Source organism: Sparus aurata, chromosome 21 (assembly GCF_900880675.1).
Source record: "Sparus aurata chromosome 21, fSpaAur1.1, whole genome shotgun sequence".
Taxonomy (NCBI): Eukaryota; Metazoa; Chordata; class Actinopteri; order Spariformes; family Sparidae; genus Sparus; species Sparus aurata.
The window spans coordinates 14,171,052-14,191,758 of NC_044207.1; the positions used below are offsets into that span (position 1 = coordinate 14,171,052).

The 20,707-nt window shown below is 37.3% G+C and overlaps 3 protein-coding genes across 3 annotated transcripts; 1 reads left to right on the forward strand and 2 right to left on the reverse strand.

Annotated features, from left to right (window-relative positions):
• The first annotated feature begins 671 nt into the window (after window positions 1-671).
• On the forward strand, window positions 672-3,526 carry LOC115572642 (SLAM family member 9-like). Its single transcript, XM_030402968.1, has 4 exons — window positions 672-795; window positions 1,543-1,860; window positions 1,945-2,229; window positions 2,384-3,526. The coding sequence occupies exons 1-4, from the start codon at window positions 747-749 to the stop codon at window positions 2,512-2,514; spliced, it is 783 nt and encodes a 260-aa protein (XP_030258828.1). The 5' UTR covers window positions 672-746; the 3' UTR covers window positions 2,515-3,526.
• A 286-nt stretch (window positions 3,527-3,812) lies between these two features.
• Window positions 3,813-12,417, reverse strand: LOC115572636 (natural killer cell receptor 2B4-like). Its single transcript, XM_030402961.1, has 6 exons — window positions 12,342-12,417; window positions 8,089-8,403; window positions 7,720-8,004; window positions 6,861-6,968; window positions 6,429-6,472; window positions 3,813-4,349 (listed from the first exon to the last, which is right to left on the reverse strand). Exons 1-6 carry the CDS (start codon window positions 12,397-12,399, stop codon window positions 4,215-4,217), a joined length of 945 nt encoding a protein of 314 aa, XP_030258821.1. The 5' UTR covers window positions 12,400-12,417; the 3' UTR covers window positions 3,813-4,214.
• Window positions 12,418-16,128: 3,711 nt separating this feature from the next.
• Window positions 16,129-18,654, reverse strand: LOC115572365 (uncharacterized). The gene is made up of 4 exons (XM_030402367.1): window positions 18,125-18,654; window positions 17,420-17,575; window positions 16,847-16,939; window positions 16,129-16,395 (listed from the first exon to the last, which is right to left on the reverse strand). Exons 1-4 carry the CDS (start codon window positions 18,224-18,226, stop codon window positions 16,129-16,131), a joined length of 618 nt encoding a protein of 205 aa, XP_030258227.1. The 5' UTR covers window positions 18,227-18,654.
• Between the last annotated feature and the right edge of the window lie 2,053 nt (window positions 18,655-20,707).

Here is a 20,707-nt window from a genome sequence, read left to right on the forward strand (position 1 = left end):
CAGGAGTTTTTGTCATTTTTATATATATATATATATATATATATATATCATATATATCATTCCTGCAATGCATCAAAAGAGGGGGTCAGTTTAGATATGTGGTCTTCTTAACGGCTGATTTTTGTAATAATCGTTGTTGATTAGATTCTTTGGTGCAGGATGATTATTGTGTAAAAAAAACTTTGCAGGTACATTTTTCTTTCTCACACAATTTCAGTGGGAGCATTTACAGGTTACCACCAGTATCTGTCATGTTTCTGAGTAATCTAAAAGAGATGTGAGCTATGAGAGAGGAAGTGGTGCAAGGGGCTTTCGCTACCAAACTTAGTTAAAGTGTTAAAGTGAAGCAAAACCTGAAATATTTTGTAGTATTATTATTTTGTAGATTTTATGTGTACTGGCAAGTGTAGTTTTTTCTTTTTTTGTTTTCTGTCAAATAACTGTTGCTTTGGGGACCAAAGATTAAAAGTAGTCTAACTCGTGCAACGTGCATGACTAGTTCCTCTTAAGTTCCTCTGAAAACTTAAAGGATGTAAGTTTTTACAGGACGGTAAAACAGCTTAAAGAAGAACTTAATTAGAGAAGTTTATCTGTTTACACCATGAACATGGTGACATTCTGAAAGTCTATGTGGTTTTGACAGGAAAAACACAGCTGACAAAGACTTTAACTGTGGTGTTTCTGTTAGAACAAAACAGGACACACATCATAACGGTCACACAGGACAACTGAACAGAGACTCTATAATGTCCGTCTTTGTGATACTGGGGCTGCTGGTCTGTGTGAAGGCACAAGGTAGGACAAGAAAACTGTCTAATTAAATGTTATTAACAGATACAGCTGTTAGCATGCATATTATAAATTAAACATTAATTCAGTGACTTTGAGAGGAAAATAACATGAAGTGATTTGAATACAGTAAATATTCCTGCTTCTGTGCAATTAAAGTTGTTGAAATTTAAAGAATAATGGTAAAGCCCTTTGTTTTCATGTCAAGCAAAGTCTTAACGCTTAACATTTTGAACAGGCCGAATAGGAAACAAGCAGGAGCCATAAGTTAAGAAAATATACATTTTCCAAGCTTCGATAAACTACGATGAAATATGATAAACATCTCTTCTTTTTCTATATTTGGTCAAAATTTAAGCTTGCTTTAAATCAGGAATGCACAATATGGATTTTGGGGTATTTTTCAACCAATACCGATACCTGATACCAATTAGATGACCGATTATTAACATTTATCATTTGTTTTAAAATGTTTCTAACCCGTAGTTTACTCACAACTAAGGGTGAGGAAGGCTCAAATGTACAGAGCAAAAATTGATGATTAAATGTAGTTTGGCTCTGCAGTCTACACAGCATTGTGCTGCACTTCTTCTTCTTCTCTGTGTTTATTGACAACACTGTTTCAGAGTGCATTGATGCTTATTGAGTCTTTGAATGCAATTTGGCTTCGTATTATCATTTATAATCATAATTTTTCGGAATAAATTTCACTGCTGATGAAATAATTGTATCATGTGTTTACTGTTGTTACAGGGTCCAGTGCTGTGACTCCTGTGTTTGTGCAGAAGGGAGACGATGTGATGCTGAATCTCACAGAAGCTGATGATCTGGAGTACAGTGCTGTTTTTTGGAACTTCAATAATAAAAGTAGTAATAAAGAATCAGTTTTAGTCAGATGGCTTCCTGGTACTGAACCACAAGTCTCTCCAGGTTACAGAGGAAGGATTGAGTTTACTGTGAAAAAATACTGTGTGAAATTGAAAACTCTACAAGAGACAGACAGTGGAGTTTATACTGCACAAGTGTTTGGGGATGACAAACAAACAACTCAATACAACGTCACAGTTCAAGGTGGGTTTGTTCACATCTGAGACACTAAAATGAAGTTTCTGCTGTCATGTTTCTGAAACGTTTCCCACCTCTTTCCCTCCTCAGATCCAGTGTCTCCAGTTAAGCTGACAGTGGACTCTGTGTCCAGCAGCTCAGACTCCTGTAACCTCACTGTGACCTGCAGCACACAGGACTCTCACATCAACAGCACTTTTACATGTGACAACAAAACCTGCAGTCAGGAGGGAGGAGAGAGATCAGAGGTCACGACCTCTGCTGCTTCTCTCAGAGTCTACCTGGTGAACGACTCAATCACCTGTAACCATAGCAACCAGGTCAGCTGGACCAAAGACGTGACAAAGATTCAAGGTTTCTGCCCCCGACGTCATGGTAAGATTGAAAAACAAAACAACCAGAGGATAATAAAGCACAGTTTGGAGTCAAGTTAAACTTTTTTTTAAAGTAAACTTTTATTTGATTCTTGTTTGAATGATAGTACCATAGTACCATTGAATCAGTGTGATACTGGTTTGTTGTGTTCCAGGTTCAGAGTGTGTCTCTGCTGGTATCTCTGTGTGCCTGCTGAAGACAGTCTTGTTCTCCATTGGTCTGATCATCATGGTGTCTGCTGTCATCAGCATTCATGTCATGGTGAAGCTCAAAAAGCAAAAATAAAGAGTCTTACACCAACATACATCGCACACACTTTAGTTAAAGGAACCCTGAGTTTTTCTTTTTGCCTTTTGTAGGACTTTAGGCTGTTTTGTTTGTATTGTACATGTGGAAAGCCCTCAGAGGGACAAAAACATCTCTGCAGCTGAGTTCATGTTATTCTGCTCATCGACAGTTGGTGGCGATAAAACACCAAGAAATGAAGGTAGACGATGTAGAAGACCAGCAAACATGGATATAACTAATCCGAGATTTTACACTTGTTAAAATCTGCTTTTACAAATGTTTTATGTGGCAGGACATGGGTGCAACACTCCTCCTACAACAGTCCTCAAAGATTCTCACAGTGCAGTTTGGCAGTTAATGCTTCATTAAAAAATACACACAGTCGGTTCACAAGACAAACTTTGTACATAAAATGATGCACAGACATGACCATGCCCAACTACTGGGGGATGTTGAATTGAAAGAACAACACAAATAAGTTCTATATTTGTAAGATCAAGACCAACAACATAAAGAAAAATAATGTACTGCACGTGGTACTTATTCTCAAAAGGATTTCATGTGTTCACTTATAATTCCCAACATTTGCTTTAGCATGTTTTAATCTTTAGGTGAACTTGCAGTTTGTGGTACATGCACCATTATTGGACACTTATTAAAGCCTTAAAGATGTTAGTTTGAAGAAAAGTGGATTTTTGAGTCTCATTCCCAGCTTGTCAAGTAATGACACTCTGGGATTGCTGGACGGGTCGACCACCATCTTAAAGCTTCAGTTTTTAATTAGTTGGGAATGAGACTCAAAAATCCACTTTTTTTTTTTTTTTTTTTTTTAGAAAATTGCAACTTTAAACTCATCTCATATATTTGATGATTTTGTGAATAAGTTGAAATATTAAGTGTCACAGACTTTTGTTCCCCCTCTTGTATTCTGCCAAATGTATTTCATTGCCTCTGGACTTATTGTCTATATTCGGTGCAGTGATAATAAATCTAATGAATCTAATCTAAATAATCTAATTTAATGTTGTGAGTTTATTTTTATTTTTAAATAATCAACCAGAGATTCTGTTGTAGGAAAAAAATAATATTCAATTATTATTATTAATATTAACATTATTATCAATTATAATGACACTTTGTTTCATTCATGTTAAAGTAAAAGTATTTGCTTAAAAAGTGGATTTTCAAAAGAATAAATTCAATTCTATTGCTAGAAACAATGATAGCACTGTATGATAGAGTAAACAAAAATGTGAATAGTTTCTAAAGAGCAAGTTGGGAATAATCAGAAACAATTACTGAATAATTTTTATTCAAGGACTATAAAATAAGTTACAAGAGAACAGCCCATAATACTGGTACCAAGATAATACACTAGAAATTGAATTTAGATTAGATCTAACAGCTCAAACCTGATAATACGAAAAGGAACTTGAAACCTGAAAATGTCTGATGTTTAGTAACATTTCTTCATTGCTTTACTGCTACAGAGAAATGTGTACGAGAAAAGTCTTTCCCGAGCAGAGCAGGTTATATAAAGTGTGATTTTAACTCTCAGCGACTGTAACACAACGTGTGAGGGTGGGGATCAGGTGTCTGGGGTGTCACCAGCTTTGGCATCACGTGAATATAAACTGGAAATTGCAGCAACTGCACCTTGTGGAGTACAATTTCTATGGAATCATGTCAGGAAGCTTTTATATTGTAGAATACACAATATCTGTCGCATCAGTGGATGTCGTAGGTCCAGTGTGAGGCTCCAACAAGCTGTAGATGGATGGTGGAGAAGAAGAATCACTTGTTGGATCCAGAGGTTGGGCTACAGCTTCCATCTAGTAAATAAATCAGAAAAAACATTTTCAGCAAAAGCTGTTTCCAATTTTTACTTTACACTTATTTCTAAACTTGTGAATTTAACAACTGAGATTACTTCACATTAACATGTAAAGTAATCTCAGTATGATTAATGTCAGCTCATATGTCCTTCAAAAATTACAAACCTCTGTAACATTTCAATGATAACCTCTTTTTCATCATAAAAGTATGCAGTGTTGGGGAGACGTAAACTACATGTAGTTGAGCTACATAGCTTAACTACAATTTGCTGTAACTTGCTGGTAGTTAAGCTACATTCATATTTTACTTTTTGGGTCATTTTTTGTAGTTTAACTACTCAATTTACAAACTACAATTTACACCAATAACATGAAATATTTTCTTATTTAAAAAAGACCTATATAATGTAAATTCTATTTGATTTTTTGGTGAAAAAAGGCATGGCAAAAAAGGCAACACTGCCTCTGATTGGCTCGCCCTGGCAGCAATCAAATGCTTCACAGAGTGGGTGGGTCTTTGTGCCAAGGAAGGCAGTGTTCATATGGCACAAGCACGACAACCCTCCCACTACCACCGATGCGCCCCCGAACGCACCAGCCCAACCACGGCCATATTTGAGCATGTACATGTTGGATATAGATGCATCTACAGACACGACCTACGTTTTCACATGTGAGTATTTTTGAGTAATAATTTTGACTTTTTTCGACTTTTTCTGTAGAACTATTATATTCTATTTCGTATACACCATTTGTTGTTTTATCTAACGCTGAGTTAAATGAGTATAATGAGTATAAGTAGTTGCTAAACCTACTTTTTTTAGCAGTAGTTTTACAAACTACATTTCTCCAGGGGTAGAAATGTAGTTTGTTCAAACAACTGCCAGGCTGAACTTCATGTAAGTTTTACAAGTTACGCTTGCAAAGTAATTTCCCCAACACTGAAAGTATGATGAATTTGTATCATGACCTAGAAAGCATGAAATGGCTGTAAAACACATTGTAGGTGTTTTCCTTCAACAGCAGAGGGGGGTGTGGGACATGGGTTCACTGTTTCTAAAAATGTGAGAACAACAGTCTGCAACTAAACACACACACACAAAGAAATAATTGTTTTAGCAACACATACGGTACATTACAGTTAGTAAAAACACTGCAGATTAAAATTTGACTGAAATTAAAGACTGAAAATGTAGATTTCTGGTTCTCTGCGAACATTTCTCTTCACTGTATCTTGCTTTGTATCACATAGAAAGCAAGGCATGCAAAAACACTTCTTGTGCTTATTATATGTGTGAAACAATGTGATTTTAAGTTTTCTAAGATTGGGTCCCCCCTTCATGCCTCACAGTGGTTTCATCCACTGCTTACTCACCAAGCTACCCCGCAAAACACTAGCAGCTACTTTGTAAAAGTTACCTGGAAATAAAACGTGTCTGACATCTTTATGTACTTTTACCACTTGATGCAAAAAAAAAAAATACATTTACAGTTACATGTAACAGTACAGTTATGTAACCAGACTACATTCTGTTCAGTTCATTAATTAATGGTTGACAAGATTGGCCCCATCGGGAATTGATCTTGAGAATGTTTTCGTTTATTGTGTCCAAAAATGGACCCTTTGTTTCCAGTACTGCATAAAATTGATAAAGAAAAAATACAATAATTTAACACAAGTAAGCAACAGATAAGCTGCATAAAGCATGAAATGAAACACTCAGCAGTTTGAGTGGACTACTTGCCAGAGATCTGCAGCAGGTTTGGATAGATGGATTGTAGTCTATCTGGAGATTCATCAGGCTCATTGGCTCCAAAGAAAACATTTAGGCGCAAGCAGCACAACCAGTAACATTCCCAATTTGTCAAAAACTGAAGCTTGTAGATTGTTGGTCAGATAAACCACAACCCTGAAGAGCTGAGTTGTGAGAATGAGACTCAAATATCTACTTTCTTACGAACTGGACCTTCAAAATCAGACTCAGTTGTTAACTCAGAATCAGAATCTGAAATTGTGTCATTTGGTTTGTTTGTCTTTGTTTTTGTTGTTTTTAAGAGAGATTAAAAAACACTCACCTCAGGAACTGCATACACTGCATCTAGGGTGCTCTCAGCTTGTTCTGCAGGTCAGTCATAAAAAATACATGCTGCTTTAATTTACAATTCATTTTGAGAACTTTATCTCTTTAAATAATTTAAAGGGTCAGGTTTCAGGTTTTCTGCTGCTTAATTGAATTATATTTGCGAAATGACTATTACTAAATCTATAAATAAGGATTTATTACACCATTTGGTAGAACACTAGCCGTGGTAAAGAATGAACAGTTGTGGATTCATAACCATACGATGTGAACGGCCTGTAATTCTGTGGATTATAAAACTATTGTAATTGCATTGCCTACAAACACAAAGGGGGTTTATGTGTATGGCAGCTAGGACACCATAAACAAACAGTATTTTGTAGATTTTCCTTTGCAATTCTGTGTTAAAATGTACACTTGGACTTACGTTTCCTTCTCCATAGAAGATAACAAAAACTTGCTGCTGCAATTATGATGAGAAACAAAAAGGTGATAGAAACAGACACAGCGACATTAACGCTGTGAGCGTTAGGATCTGCAAAGATAAACAACACCAGTTTAGAAAATGATACCACATCTTGCCAGCCTGTCTTTTAACATACTGTAATGGAAATAAGTTGTGTGACTTTTCTGCAAGATTCTGATGAACATTAGTCATGAATGCATATTTCTTTGCTGTATTTTTTATGTATCTAGTAGATTAAAAACAAAAATATCAACAGACCCAAGTTTTAATTATACAACTATTTTCATAAAAAAGTCATAAAAAAGTTATCTGTAATAATAGTAATAATAATTTAATAATTTAATGAATAACTAAAAACGTATCAATTAAATAGCTCGGTTTTAGATAAGGTTAATTATAGGAGCTTAAAATTCCACCAAAAATGTCTTGTATACATTTAAATTCTACTAAATACTAATAGATCATTTTAGTTTTTTTTCCCAGGGTGTGTCTAGAAGTAAAAAGAAAACTTTGACTGATTTAAAAAAGATTCTGTGTTCCTCCTCGATGTATACTTGTTAGGTTTCCTGTCCAAGAAAATGCTGTTCACAGCAGTTTACAGTAAAAGAGGTTGCCTTCAAAAAGAGCAAACAAGATGTATCTTTAAAAGCCAAAGCATTATGGTTGAATTCAAGTTAATGAGGCCATTATTATTATTATTATTATTATTATTATTATTATTATCATTATCATTATTATTATTATTATTATCATCATTATCATTATTATTATTATTACATTATAATTATACAGTATATTTATATATAAACAGTTGTCTTACCATCACGTCGCGGGCATAAATCCCAAATCTTTGTCACATTGTTGGTCCAGCTGACCTGGTTGCTATGGTTACAGGTGATTGAGTCGTTCACCAGGTAGACTCTGAGAGAAGCAGCAGAGGTCGTGACCTCTGATCTCTCTCCTCCCTCCTGACTGCAGGTTTTGTTGTCACATGTAAAAGTGCTGCTGATGTGAGAGTCCTGTGTGCTGCAGGTCACAGTGAGGTTACAGGAGTCTGAGCTGCTGGACACAGAGTCCACTGTCAGCTTAACTGGAGACACTGGATCTGAGGAGGGAAAGAGGTGGGAAACGTTTCAGAAACATGACAGCAGAAACTTCATTTTAGTGTCTCAGATGTGAACAAACCCACCTTGAACTGTGAGGTAGTATTCAGCTTTTGTTTCAACACCAACAGCCCCTATCACTCGTGCAGTATAAACTTTACTGTCTGTCTCTTGTAGATTCTTCAGTTTCACACAGTATTTTTTCACAGTAAACTCAATCCTTCCTGTGTAACCTGGAGAGACTTCTGGTTCTTTTGGAGGTAACCATCTGACTAAAAATTCTTTATCACTATTATTGAAGTTCCAATAAACAGCTCTGTTCTCCGGAACATCAGCTTCTGTGAGATTCAGCATCACATCGTCTCCCTTCTGCACAAACACAGGAGTCACAGCACTGGACCCTGTAACAACAGTAAACACATGATACAACAAACATCACAAACAATATGTGGTTATTTGGTCTATATACTGAATGTTACATTATTCCTACTATATTTCCAACACATTGGATCATCAGTTAAAAAATGATGAAGTACCTTCAGCTCCTCGTGGCTTATCAGTGGTTAGAAAATGGCTTTAGAATACTTAATACTTATTAATAATTTGTATGGATGGCGGATTTTTAACTGGTCAAACTGAGCCCAATGAGAGTTAAGTTAGTCACAGTGGACAAAAATCTCCACAATTGCTGCCAAGAAGCTTGCATGAGAGGGGAAAATATAAGTTACTACGGACAAAAGTGCCAAATTATTAGTTTAACAACAAAAAAGGAACTTAGCTCAACTTAAACGTTTACTTCTATATACTGGTGCTCAAATCTTTTGTATAACTCAACACAATGTTTTTGCTGTTTATTATCTTTCTCTCACACACAGTGGCACTCAGCTCTTTACTTTCATCACCATTTTCTTCACTGGATGGTGGATGGTTGGACTTCTGACGGACGGATCCAGTGAGTACTAAAACCTGGAAATCAGTTTTTTGCAAAGTCAGTTGGTTTTTTTTGATTGGATTTTCAGTGAAATGCCTGAAAAAAAGTTCTGTGGGGGCTTAGGATATTTTCCTCTACAACATCGAATACATCATTAAATGTCCAACAACTGAATTATAAAAACGCTTATGTGTCTTAAAAATGGCAGTTGCTAACAAGTGTCTGACAAGACTACGTTAGTTGACACGGACAATAAATTTCATCACACCGCACACAGACTCTCATCCACTCTTCAATAAAGTGGGAGAGGCCAATAAGTGAATCCTTGCACACAGTGATAGTGTGTGAGCTCCTCGAGGAGGAGAACGGATCCTTGTGGGCCCGATCATCAGTACATTACCTGAGGACCTCCCTGTCACTGAAACTGCGCAGTGGCAATGTCCTCTAAGCCAAAGCAGCCATCATATGATGTGGCACAGCCGTTACACACATCTACAGCTCTTATATCGTGCTGTTTAAAATACCTGATAATGGGTCACACTTGAAGGTACTCTCACTCCCCAGTAATACAGGAAAATAATCTTTTGTACATGAAGATCATTATTATTATAATTATCATAACGCGCACAATCTCTCACAGTCTCTAATGCACTAATTCAACTAGTCTAATGCACAGTCTCACCTTCTGTGGATTTTTACACTTTTGGAAATCTGTGTGGAAAGTGGCGTGAGTAAATGTTTCACGTGTACGCGTTATTTATACATGTGGTCCCTGCTGTCTGTTCATTCACCTCACAATTGTATTTAAGCACTGGGCCCTCTGGTGTCTTCAGGGGCCCTATGCAACCACACAGTCTGCATACAGCAAGAAACGGCTCTGCTCTGAATATTATCTTTCCGTTACCATAATTTAGCAGTTTTAGTAATCTGAATTTCTTACATGAGCCTAACCATAGCACAGCTAAGAAAATGTAGCTGTTATAGGTTGACCTGTCCCTTTAGCTTTAAGGTACAAGAAGCATATGATATCCATAGTAACCACCTTATTATTTAAAAATAACTCCAGAATAACACTGGTTGCTACAATAAATGAAAGAAGGACCATGAAACTGCACTGAACACATAAAGGAAGTGTGTTGCAATGGCTGTGGTTTCGGTTCTGGTGAGGTTTTTTTTTTTTGTGGAAAACAATAAAAATTCTCCTCCATCAAACTGCAGCTGCTCTTCTCACTCTTGAGTACACCAGCCTCCCACGCATTTAAACCTGACAGTCCCTCTTTGTCAACATTACTATGTGATATATTTTAGCACTGTATATCTTTCTATAAATGCACGGAATCTCTGTCTGTCTGTCTGTGTGTGTGTGTGTGTGTGTGTGTGTTTCTGTTTGTCAAATATCTCTGCGGATAAGGATCACACTGACCCGAGACTTTCAACATGGCTGCTGCGTGGTTCAGTGGTGTGCATCTAAGCATTTGTTTGGACTGCAATGATACCGTGAATAAATTATTTCATAAATGCTTTACAAATTCCGCCGAGCATAGTCCACCAGAGCCACCACAGTCACGTGCACACCAGAGCCAATCACTGCACACCGTGGCCACGTGCGCACCAGAGCCAATCACTGCAGAGCTCAAGCCCATGACGTACTTGAAGAAACAAGCGGATTTATACCTGCAGCGGCGCGAGCTGGACCGGGATCTTGCCAGCGGTTCGGTCCGTTCTGTTCTGTGCATCTAAACTGACTGTTGTGGATTAATGAGATTAAACGAGTCCGGACCGAGCTGCTAGCCGCTAGCCGCTAGCTACATGGCCCACCTCCCGAGGCGACGGACCGGCCGCATCGGCACGTCCAAAACCGGACCTAGGGTAAATAATGTCCGCCACGCTTTTTCGCGAACATTGCCATCACGTTAGCTTTGTGTCTGGTGCAGGAAGAAACGGTAAAAACGGGCTTTTGTCACGAAAGTGTCCAAGCAGCAAGTTTGGTTGTTGAGGAACAGGAAGTTGTGGGAGGGACCTAGGCGGATGATTGACAGGCAACGACGGTCGGACAGCGATATTGAGATTTGATTTGTTACATTTAGCGTATTTGGAGTGTGTAGTTAGTGTGTTATGTAGTGTTTGGTGTAGTGTGTTTAGTGTGTAGTGGAGTCGGTTTTTCGTTTAATGAGTCAGAACAATGAGAAGATGCTGAATGTGGAGCAGGCAGTGCAGCTCTCAAGGAGCTCAGGCAGACCTGAGCATTGCCTGCATTTAGATGTAAATAGTTATATAACTTTGTAAATTTTTTAAATGTATGCACAAATTTAGCAAACAACAATTTATATTTGCATTATAAGTAAAAAAAAATGGTTTGTTGTAAATATGTTTATTTGTGGTTTTCACAGTAAAAAAATCAAACTTTTTCTCTACTTCTACTTTTTGTGATTTTAGGTCCATTGTGTTAATACAGTTTGTCAAAATAAAAAAATAACTGTACAGTCACACATGTGAGGTTGTGCTAAAAATAATGACACCAAGTAAATAGCTTTTAAGGTGAAATATAATGGCAAAATCAAAAATAGTCAAAAACAGCCAATTATACCCTGGAATATCGGATTTCACAACAAACCTAAATATCCCTGACGTCCCACCTTCAAACACAGCCTCATTTGGCCATCCATGAAAAAGCTCCTTAACCTCCCACTTTTTTTATAGGAATACACTTTTCTTACGGGCACTGCACTAGTTTAATGACTACCAAAGTCTTTTTAAAGTGAGGTCTGTGGCATCAGCATTGTTCTCCACAGCGCTGATACGGACCAAAATAGCTCTGGTATAGTGCTCTGAGACACTTTAAAATGGTTGGTGTTTTGCAGCATAAAACAGGGCCATGTTATTAAAAAAATATTATATCATATTTGTATACATTGCTTAGAAATCCTATCAAAAGACAAGGATCATTTGCCCCTGATAACATGTATTGATAAATATATTTTTATTTTAATTAAATCCCACATACATGTTAATTCTCATTATAGAGCGACAGATATCGCAGATACTATGATTAGTGCCTTAAAATCAGGGGCCAACAAAGAAAAGAGAATATATTTTTTAAATGGTTTAGAAGTTCTTGCCTCAAATTTGTCATCAATACAGTAAACTCTTTTGTTTTTATCTGTTCTTGTTTCTTTTATCTTTTATCATGTTATTCCGTTTTCTGTTTTTTTTTTCTATTTTATGTTTATTATCACATATATCTGAATCTGTCAGATCAAGGTCCCTTGGCTGTCTCCCTCCCTGCATTTACAATTTACTGTAGGTCTTTAACCATGATGTTTTAGTGCAGAGATACAACAAACAGATTTTCAAAGCAAAAAGAGGGGATCCAAACCATGATGAATATTAGTAGAAAAAAGTTCTTACCTTGCATTTGAGACAAATACACCAGAATAACAGTGAATACAAGCGGAATGTCTCCCATTATAACTCTTGTCACGAACAATATGTGGAAGTTCAAAAGTTGGTTACTTAAGTAGGAAGCTTGTAAAAAGTGTCCACCCCCTTGGATGATGAATCATGGTCAAACAATTTGTACTTTTCTGACAAGAATTCATAAAAACACGCTTTTATAAATGTAAAAATATGTACACAAAACATAACAATTACAAGAAAAACTCAATAATGTCAAGATCTCTATTGGATTGAGTTTTGGGCTTTAGACTTAGCCACTCCAAAACATTTACCTTGTTGTCTTTAAACCATTTCTGTGCAGCTTTCACTGTATGCTTAGGGTCGTTGTCTTGCTGGCATATAATTCTTCTACCAAGTCGTAGTTTTCTTGCAGACTGAATCAGGTTGTCCTCCAGGATTTCAATATATTTTGCTGCATTCATTTTACCCTCTACCTTTACAAGTCTTCCAGGGCATGCTGCTTAGAAAGCAACGAAAAAAACGTCTAGGAATGCTCCTGATGAGTTAGTGGATGGTTTCCTTGTGGGATCTTCGAAGGACCTCCTCAAGTCATCAGGAAGCTCCTGGACTGTCTGTGGCAGTACTTGGTGGCAATGAATGCTCGGATACTTAATGTCCTATAGGTGCTCAGTCGGATTCTGGTCACGGGAATGAGAGGAAGGAAGAACCCTGAGCCAAGTGCACCTGTGTATGGTCTGACAATCGCTCTAAGGACACCACCAGCAGTCGGGGTACTGTTGGCTAAGACATGAAGGTCGTGCTGGATGATGTTACAGACAGCACAACGTCCACCACATCTTTCTTTCACGCCTGTCAGATGTGCTCAGTGTGAACCTGCTGTGAGGAGAACAGGGCGCCAATGGCAGACCTGCCAATTCTGGTGTTCCCTCGCTAATGCCAATCGAGCTGAACATTGCTGAGATGTGAGACAGTTTGGTCTGGAACATGCACACCAGTAGCCTGCTGGAGGTCATTTTGTGAGGCTGTGTCAGCGCTCCTAAGTTTCCTCCTAGCAGCAAAAGCAAACATCAGTCCTGTTGCTGGGTTGACGCCCTTCTACGGCCCTGTCCAGCTCTCCTTGTGTAATGGCCAGTAATGGGCTGCAGGTGTCGCCTCTTGCTACCAGTAGTGACATGAACACTAGCAGAACACAAAACTGCAGAAGAATCAGTCAGGAAGGAGAAGGAGAGAACAATTGTCTGGGGCCACACAATGCAAAACCACTCTGTTTTTTGGGGTTGCCTTGCTTTTGCCTTTCCAGTGCAGCTGTCTCACTTTCAATTGCACCAAAGCAGGAGAAATGGATTCACGATCACTTGTGCTTCCTAAATGGACAGATTAATATCCTTGAAGTTTAAAGGACTTTGTGTTATACTGTGATTATTAAGTGTTCCATTCAATGTTTTTGAGCAGTGTATATTCTCTTGTAAACTGCATCAGATGACTTTTATATATCATTGCTACAATGCATCAAAAGAGGAGGTTAAATTAGAAAACAACCTTAAAAACTCTTTTGTTTGGTTTTCTGTTAATTGTATTCCTGTATCTTGGTGCATTATGATTATTGTGTAAAATTATTTTACAGGTTAATTTCTTCCATCTTGCACATTGTTTGTTTTCAGAGGGAGCATTTACAGTTTACCACCAGTATCTGTCATGTTTCTGAGTAATCTAAAAATACAAGAGGTGTGAGCTTTGAGAGAGGAAGTGACGCAAGGGCATCTAGCCACCAAGCTTAATTTACATGTTAAAGTGAAGCAAAACCTCAAGTATTACGACAATTACACAGTACAAACTGCAGTACTTTGTTGATTGTATGTGTATTGACACAATTGTAATTTTTTCTTTCATTGTTTTCTGTCAAATAACTTGTTTCTGGGACGAAAGATGAAAAATAAGCTAACTCTGGTGCAACGTGCAGAACAACTTCCTCTTAAGTGAACAAATTAATTATAAATGAAGTGACTCTGTTTGTTCAAGTTATTCAGAAGAAACTTACAGGATATGTTGAAGAAGTAAAACAGCTTAAAGAAGAACTTAATACGAGAAGTTGATCTATTCACATCATGAACATGGTGAGATTCTTAAAGTCTATGTGGTTTTGACAGGAAAAACACAGCTGTCACAAAGACTTGACCTCTGTGGTGTTTCTGTAAGAACAAAACAGGAAACACACATCATAACAGTCACACAGGACAACTGAACAGAGACTCTATAATGTCCATCTTTGTGATACTGGGACTGCTGGTCTGTGTGAAGGCACAAGGTAGGACAAGAAAATTGTCTAATTAAATGTTATTAACGGATACAGCTGTGAGCATGCTCAAAAAAATAATTTGTTCAATGTACTTAATATAGTTATGTCAACAATTTCCACATAACTGTGTTGTGTTAAAACTAATTTAATACTATTATTACAGAGGAAATAACGAACTTATGTGAAACCAACAAGACTGTATTAAATAATTTCAATATTATCTGGTCAAGTTAGCCTTAATTGATCAGGCAGTGTTCAGCTAACTAAACAGGCATTCATTACACTGACCTAACTCACTAATGTAAATGTAACTCAGCTGCATTGAGTAACACTAATTTAACAACTCCTTGTAGTTCCAACTTAACTGACTTGAATAAGCAGTACTTACGTAGTTTTCATTGTTATAAAGCTAGTGAATAGTTTTGGACTTACTAAACCTAGTTATGTCAACAATTTCCACACAATGTAGTTAAGTAAATTCAAATTACAATACCTTGGTTGTGTGAAAAATATTATTTATTGCCGATGGAAAACTACAACCATCACAAAACAAACAAATTTTAAACCACAAACTTTGAATTTGCCTGAGTTATACCTTAAAATTGCGCCTGCATATCAAAGAAACCATTTTTTCAACATGTATAGCTTATTGTTATTTCCCAATTTCTAAATAGTTTAGATTAAAATGTTTTTTTATGCTATAAAATCCTCAATTTTGTTTACAGTTAAATTTGTATAAAATGCCCAATGAAAACAAAAATCTTACAGGACCTACAAAACCAAAACAAACCTTAAAGCTATATTCTTTAAGCAGGCAGAATGAACATGGCTGAATAAATTTTTTTCCCTCACAATTACTGAACACTGTACAATGAAACCTACATGAATACGGTGAAAGAATGTCAAGTAAAAATACTTCAAAATAATATTTTCCTCCCTGCCACTTCAGCATTGTAGGGGTAAAACAAACAAATCAGTGCAGACTTTTCTAAAATTAAACCACAAAGGAAACAAAAAAATACTCCACCACATTCACTGAGTGAGTAATGTACATTTTCAACAGACGGTACCAAATCTTATGAACGGGAACTTGGAAATCGTGTTCATGGTGCTGTCATCAAATGTTGACCATTTGTTTCTCTCATCCTCCTTGCTACAACTTTCAATATTCACCTATCACTCTCCATTTCACACTGTTGATCTCCACTTCTGCAACTGACATTAATTCAAATATTCTCATTTGTGTTTTTCGAGTTTGTTATTGTCTCTTCTTTTTGTAAACATTTTCTTAACTCTGTTAAACATTTAGTGCATCTGATCCACTCTTCTCTGACAGTTCAACATGCAGATCCAAAAATCAGCCAGATGGTTTGGGATGGAATCTATCCTCCAAGTTTCCTCTGTGCTGCTCAGGAGCACAACACTTGTCTAAAATGTTCCTTCAAATAGTTTGTTCTTTAGCACTTGAGCCTTTGTTGAGAGTTAGTTGCCATCTAGTTCCATCACAAGTTTTTGCAGAACCTCGAACGTGTACTTCAGGTTTGTTGGATAGCTCAGGTCCAGTGAGTACATGAGGCCAAACAAAATGGCGACTGCATTTGCAATGTTATCAAGGTCATGGAGCACTTCCAAGCCTTCAGTGATTATTCCTACGTCGGCCAGGCCATCTGCAGGCTCTGCACCTTCCATCTTTATGGCAAAGATTCCCAGGACTGTCTGGTCCATAGCCTCCTGGTTGTCTTCAACATCCTAAAAAACAGAACAAATACAACTTCAGTTACAACATACACACCATTTGTTATCTATCCAGCCTCCAATTTTCTATTGTTCCAGACTGCATTTAATATTGTCTGGAAGGATGTAGAACCATCCATAAATAATACCTTAAGACAGTAGTTCACAAACTGCTATTAATGCGATTTCAATGAAGGGATTTTTAATATGGAAGCATATAAAAAAATCTTTCTTCCAAATCTGATGCATTTTTCTTGCTGTCCATAAATGCCATGTTTGGATCCAAGACACTAAGGAACTGCCTGCTAAGAAGTTTTGTGTGTGTACCCTAAGCCTGCATGATATCTTATTCTTCCGTGTTATAGACTTTGTCAAAAACTTTGTTGTCAAAAACTACTAAAATAACAATCACATTTTCAGTTTCTGGAGAGAAAGTACAGTAGGAACCAAAGGCCAAAATACTTACCATGTACTCTCTTATGAGATTTTCAGGGTCTTCATTGAGGTAAACCATTAGTGCTTTCAGTACACAGGCTCTTCTTGTTTCAACAGCATCATTCTACAGCAGAGAACAAGGGAGGTGTGTAAGGGGTTATATTGTTATTGTATTGTGCAGCAATTACCACTACAGATCATCACTGTTCAAACAAACTGGTCAGACTATTAATTTTTACAATGCATTTTTGTAAATGTACAGGCAGCTTTAGATACTTTTTTGGCATGGTGGAATGTGCATTTATTTGAGGTACATGAATACAATAAACAAAACATGTTTCTCTGATTGTTTCAGAAGACCACACCTGTGCGTGGTGCACATTTTTGGTTTTGGAGTGAATGGAGCTACATTATAATGTCAGCTATTTGCATCTCAGCACCACACTCTGTAGAACATACACAGATCTGCAGGTTAGTTTCTAACTGTTTGGAGTAGGGATGCACTGATATACCGGCGGACGGTTTTTAGCCCTACAGTGACCAGCTGGTTTGTCTTCATCATAAAAAATAAATAAAATTGGAATAAAATAAAATGGACAAGTACCATATCCAAGTCTGCCATGATGTTCCTTATTTTCCGTCCTGCTGCTCCTCCTTTACTTTTGAAGATCGTCATCAGCCGTGTAGAATGATGATCCAGCTGTTGCATGAATTTCGATCTCAGTGGGACAGTGGTGATGCGAGTAAACTCTGCTTCCACCTACAGACATTTAACAAACAAAGTATAAAAATATCAACATAATAGAGGTCAAAGAAAACAAGAATCAAATTACTGGACTAATTAAATGTTATTGGGACTTCCTAAGATGAAAATTTGGTCCCATGAGTAGGTAGTGTGTGGATCATTCTAAATTAATGCAATATAGGACTACAACAAGGATATCTCTTAGTTATTTTCCCCAAAGTTATCATTTTCACAGATATCATTCAGTTGCCCAGTTCCAATGACCACCACATGCATGCAGTACAACACATTTGACACAATGCTTTTTCTGGAAAATTACATTTAATTACATTAATTTTCACCTTTAGGTGAAGGTTAGAGCAGCAAATTTTTTTACAGACAAAAAAATGCCAAAATTGTCCAATTTCCCTCTGAGTGTCTGTGTTGTGAGTAAACAGACATTTGAGGACATAATTTTTATGATCAAATTGATGAAAATAATCTGTTGTTGCAGCCCTAGTGAAGATTCCTTTTAATGTCATCCCTTCACCCCCTTAAAATGTAAAAAACTTAGTTATGACTGACCTCATGCTCAGAGAAAAGAGCTGGCCACCTTCTTTTGAATTCAGCAATGAAAGGCTTTTCTTCAATCACCTCATGCCGCCTGTAAGCAAATGTCTTTTCCATTTTCTCCTTAACCACCTGTTGGTTGTTGCTCTTTCTCACCTCAGTCAATAGTGCCAGTCTCTCTTCCTCAAGGCTCTCTTGGGATTGTCCTGTTGGATAATCTGGACAATAGTTCACTTCTGCTGTTCTAGCTTTCTTCACTTGATTTGGAGATGTGCGTGGATCACCTTGTTTGATCCACACAGGTGACTTCGAAGTGCATTCCAAGTTTTAAATGTGCACAGGCAATTTGAATATGTGCATGGATAAGGGTGTTTGCGGCCAAAGTGGCCATGATTTAACCTATAGTGCTTCAATAAGTGATATCTTGTTGTTTCTTCTGCAGCACACTCTTTAAACTTCCACATTAATAATACTGGAAATGAAACACAACCAAACAAGAAATGACTATCCCATACAGTATTAGATTTGTACATCTGTGGATACTTAAAGGGTTAGTTTGGATGTATTACTTCGTAACTGTACTTACCACTACTGAAGAGCCACAAATAAATGCAGACTGTCCAGTCCTCAAGCTCAGAAATGTATGGGAGACCTGTAAAATGTAAGTACAGTCAATTTAATATATATCAGACTTGTGATAAGCAAACAGTTACAACTTGAACATATTGAGAGCAAGCACATGTTTAGTTTTACAGTTGGGATAGCACTGAAACATGAAAGTGATATATCATTCAACACTTAACAATCTCTGGGTGTGGTAAAGAAAGCATTATTTGTTTTATATAAACATGGTTATTCATTAGTAATATTATTAATGTTTTCATGCATTTTCCAGGACTGTCAGGCAAATCATGTACATTTAGTTATTAAATATTATTTATGATACAGAAGAGCCTTTTGTATTCATAAACATATACATGCAGATATAAATGTTCTTCTAAAATATTTGGGAATATATTACATCAGTAATCGTTTCAAAACTCCTGCAGTAGGATCATCTGACAAGCCCACGTGTGCTCCCTGCCTGGCTCATTCAAACAACCTATCATACCCCTGGACGCTAGGAGTGACAGGCAAACAGCCAATCATTTAACAGCTATGTAGTTCAGTACATAGACATAATATACGTAGACGCCTCATAGACTGACGCTGCCGCTGGAGTTGACGTATCAGCGCAGCCGCCATCTTGGATGGGTCTCCAATGCGCCCGTCCTGCATTTATTTCTACTGACAAAGATGTATCCCCAACTACAATAGTCATAACCCCCCGAATTTTACCAGATTTTCACACGGTAACAAACGGCAGAGATTTAGTTATTATATATGATTATATTATATATGATTTTTTGATGCATCATATTATTTGGCAGATGCTTTTTTCAAAAGTGACTGATACATTTTCATCACATAGAGACATTGAGAACAATTTGAGGATCGCAGGGCCACTCTGACAGAAGAACTGAAGTAGCAAAGGATCAGAGCTGCTGAACAATAATCTGGTTGAGAAGAGGCAGAAAGAGGACAGAGTTCAAGAAAGTCCAGTCTTATTCACAGGACACATAGTGGCAATAGTGCAGAGATGAAAAGAAAAAAAATAAGAGTTTGAGTTAGATTTTCTCCCAGTGGGCTTGTGCAGTTTCACCTTTATCCTAGGGCACGCTTAGTCAAAACCAGTTATTAGTTGTAGTAATTGTAGAAGCAGTAGTTGTGGTCGAAATATTACAGGTCTGGTCACTTCAAGTTTTGAACATATAGAATAGTTGTGGGGCCAGAAAATCAAAACAATGAGCTGAAAGACACTTTAAAAACACATTTTTCCACTATGACTAACTTACAAAAGTCAAGTTGATCAACATGTTGATTACAGCTGCTTCAAACGCACAGATGATTTTGATGTCTGTTCTTCTGTTCAACTATTTTTAAGAATTACAAGGGAAGAGTTGAAATTTCTGTACAAAATTACACTTTATGCCTTAAGAATGTACAAAAGGCCGACAGTGGACATTACACTGCAGTTGTGAGTGGTAATAAAGACCAAGTTGTAGCTGAATACAAGGTCACAGTTCTAGGTAAGTTTCTTAACGATTTAAATGTTACTCCACAGCAACACCCTGTTTCAAAACCCTCACACCTGTTTATTTTCCAGATCCAGTGTCTCCAGTTAATTTGACAGTGGACTCTGTGTTCAGCAGCTCAGACTGTAAATTCACTGTGACCTGCAGCACACAGGACTCCCTCATCAGCAGCATTTTTCTGTGTCACAACGAAACTTGCAGTCGGGAGGGAGGAGAGAGATCAGAGGTCACACTTTATCCTTCTATGAACGTCTACCTGAAGCAAGGTGTCATCATCTGTAACCATAGCAACCAGGTCAGCTGGAAACACGTCGAGCAGGAGATTAAACATCACTTTGAGCAACATCCAGGTAAGATTAAAAGACACTATAGCAATCAAATAGTGATCGACAGCTTAAAGTTACTCATAACCATCCAAACATTTCGCCAGACAAAGTTCTCTGGAGACAGATTGGTTCAGTTC

Excerpts from the sequence above, each read along its gene's own strand:
- LOC115572636 (XM_030402961.1), bottom strand. The coding sequence starts at position 12,399 with ATGGGAGACATTCCGCTTGTATTCACTGTTATTCTGGTGTATTTGTCT. Across the intron at positions 8,404-12,341 it reads GTATTTGTCTCAAATGCAAG|GGTCCAGTGCTGTGACTCCT; the intron begins GTAAGAACTTTT and ends CTGTTGTTACAG. Across the intron at positions 6,969-7,719 it reads TTTATGCCCGCGACGTGATG|ATCCTAACGCTCACAGCGTT; the intron begins GTAAGACAACTG and ends TTATCTTTGCAG.
- LOC115572642 (XM_030402968.1), top strand. The coding sequence starts at position 747 with ATGTCCGTCTTTGTGATACTGGGGCTGCTGGTCTGTGTGAAGGCACAA. Across the intron at positions 796-1,542 it reads GGTCTGTGTGAAGGCACAAG|GGTCCAGTGCTGTGACTCCT; the intron begins GTAGGACAAGAA and ends CTGTTGTTACAG. Across the intron at positions 1,861-1,944 it reads ATACAACGTCACAGTTCAAG|ATCCAGTGTCTCCAGTTAAG; the intron begins GTGGGTTTGTTC and ends TTCCCTCCTCAG.
- LOC115572365 (XM_030402367.1), bottom strand. The coding sequence starts at position 18,226 with ATGGAAAAGACATTTGCTTACAGGCGGCATGAGGTGATTGAAGAAAAG. Across the intron at positions 17,576-18,124 it reads CTCTTTTCTCTGAGCATGAG|GTGGAAGCAGAGTTTACTCG; the intron begins GTCAGTCATAAC and ends AAATGTCTGTAG. Across the intron at positions 16,940-17,419 it reads TCATGGCAGACTTGGATATG|AATGATGCTGTTGAAACAAG; the intron begins GTACTTGTCCAT and ends TCTCTGCTGTAG.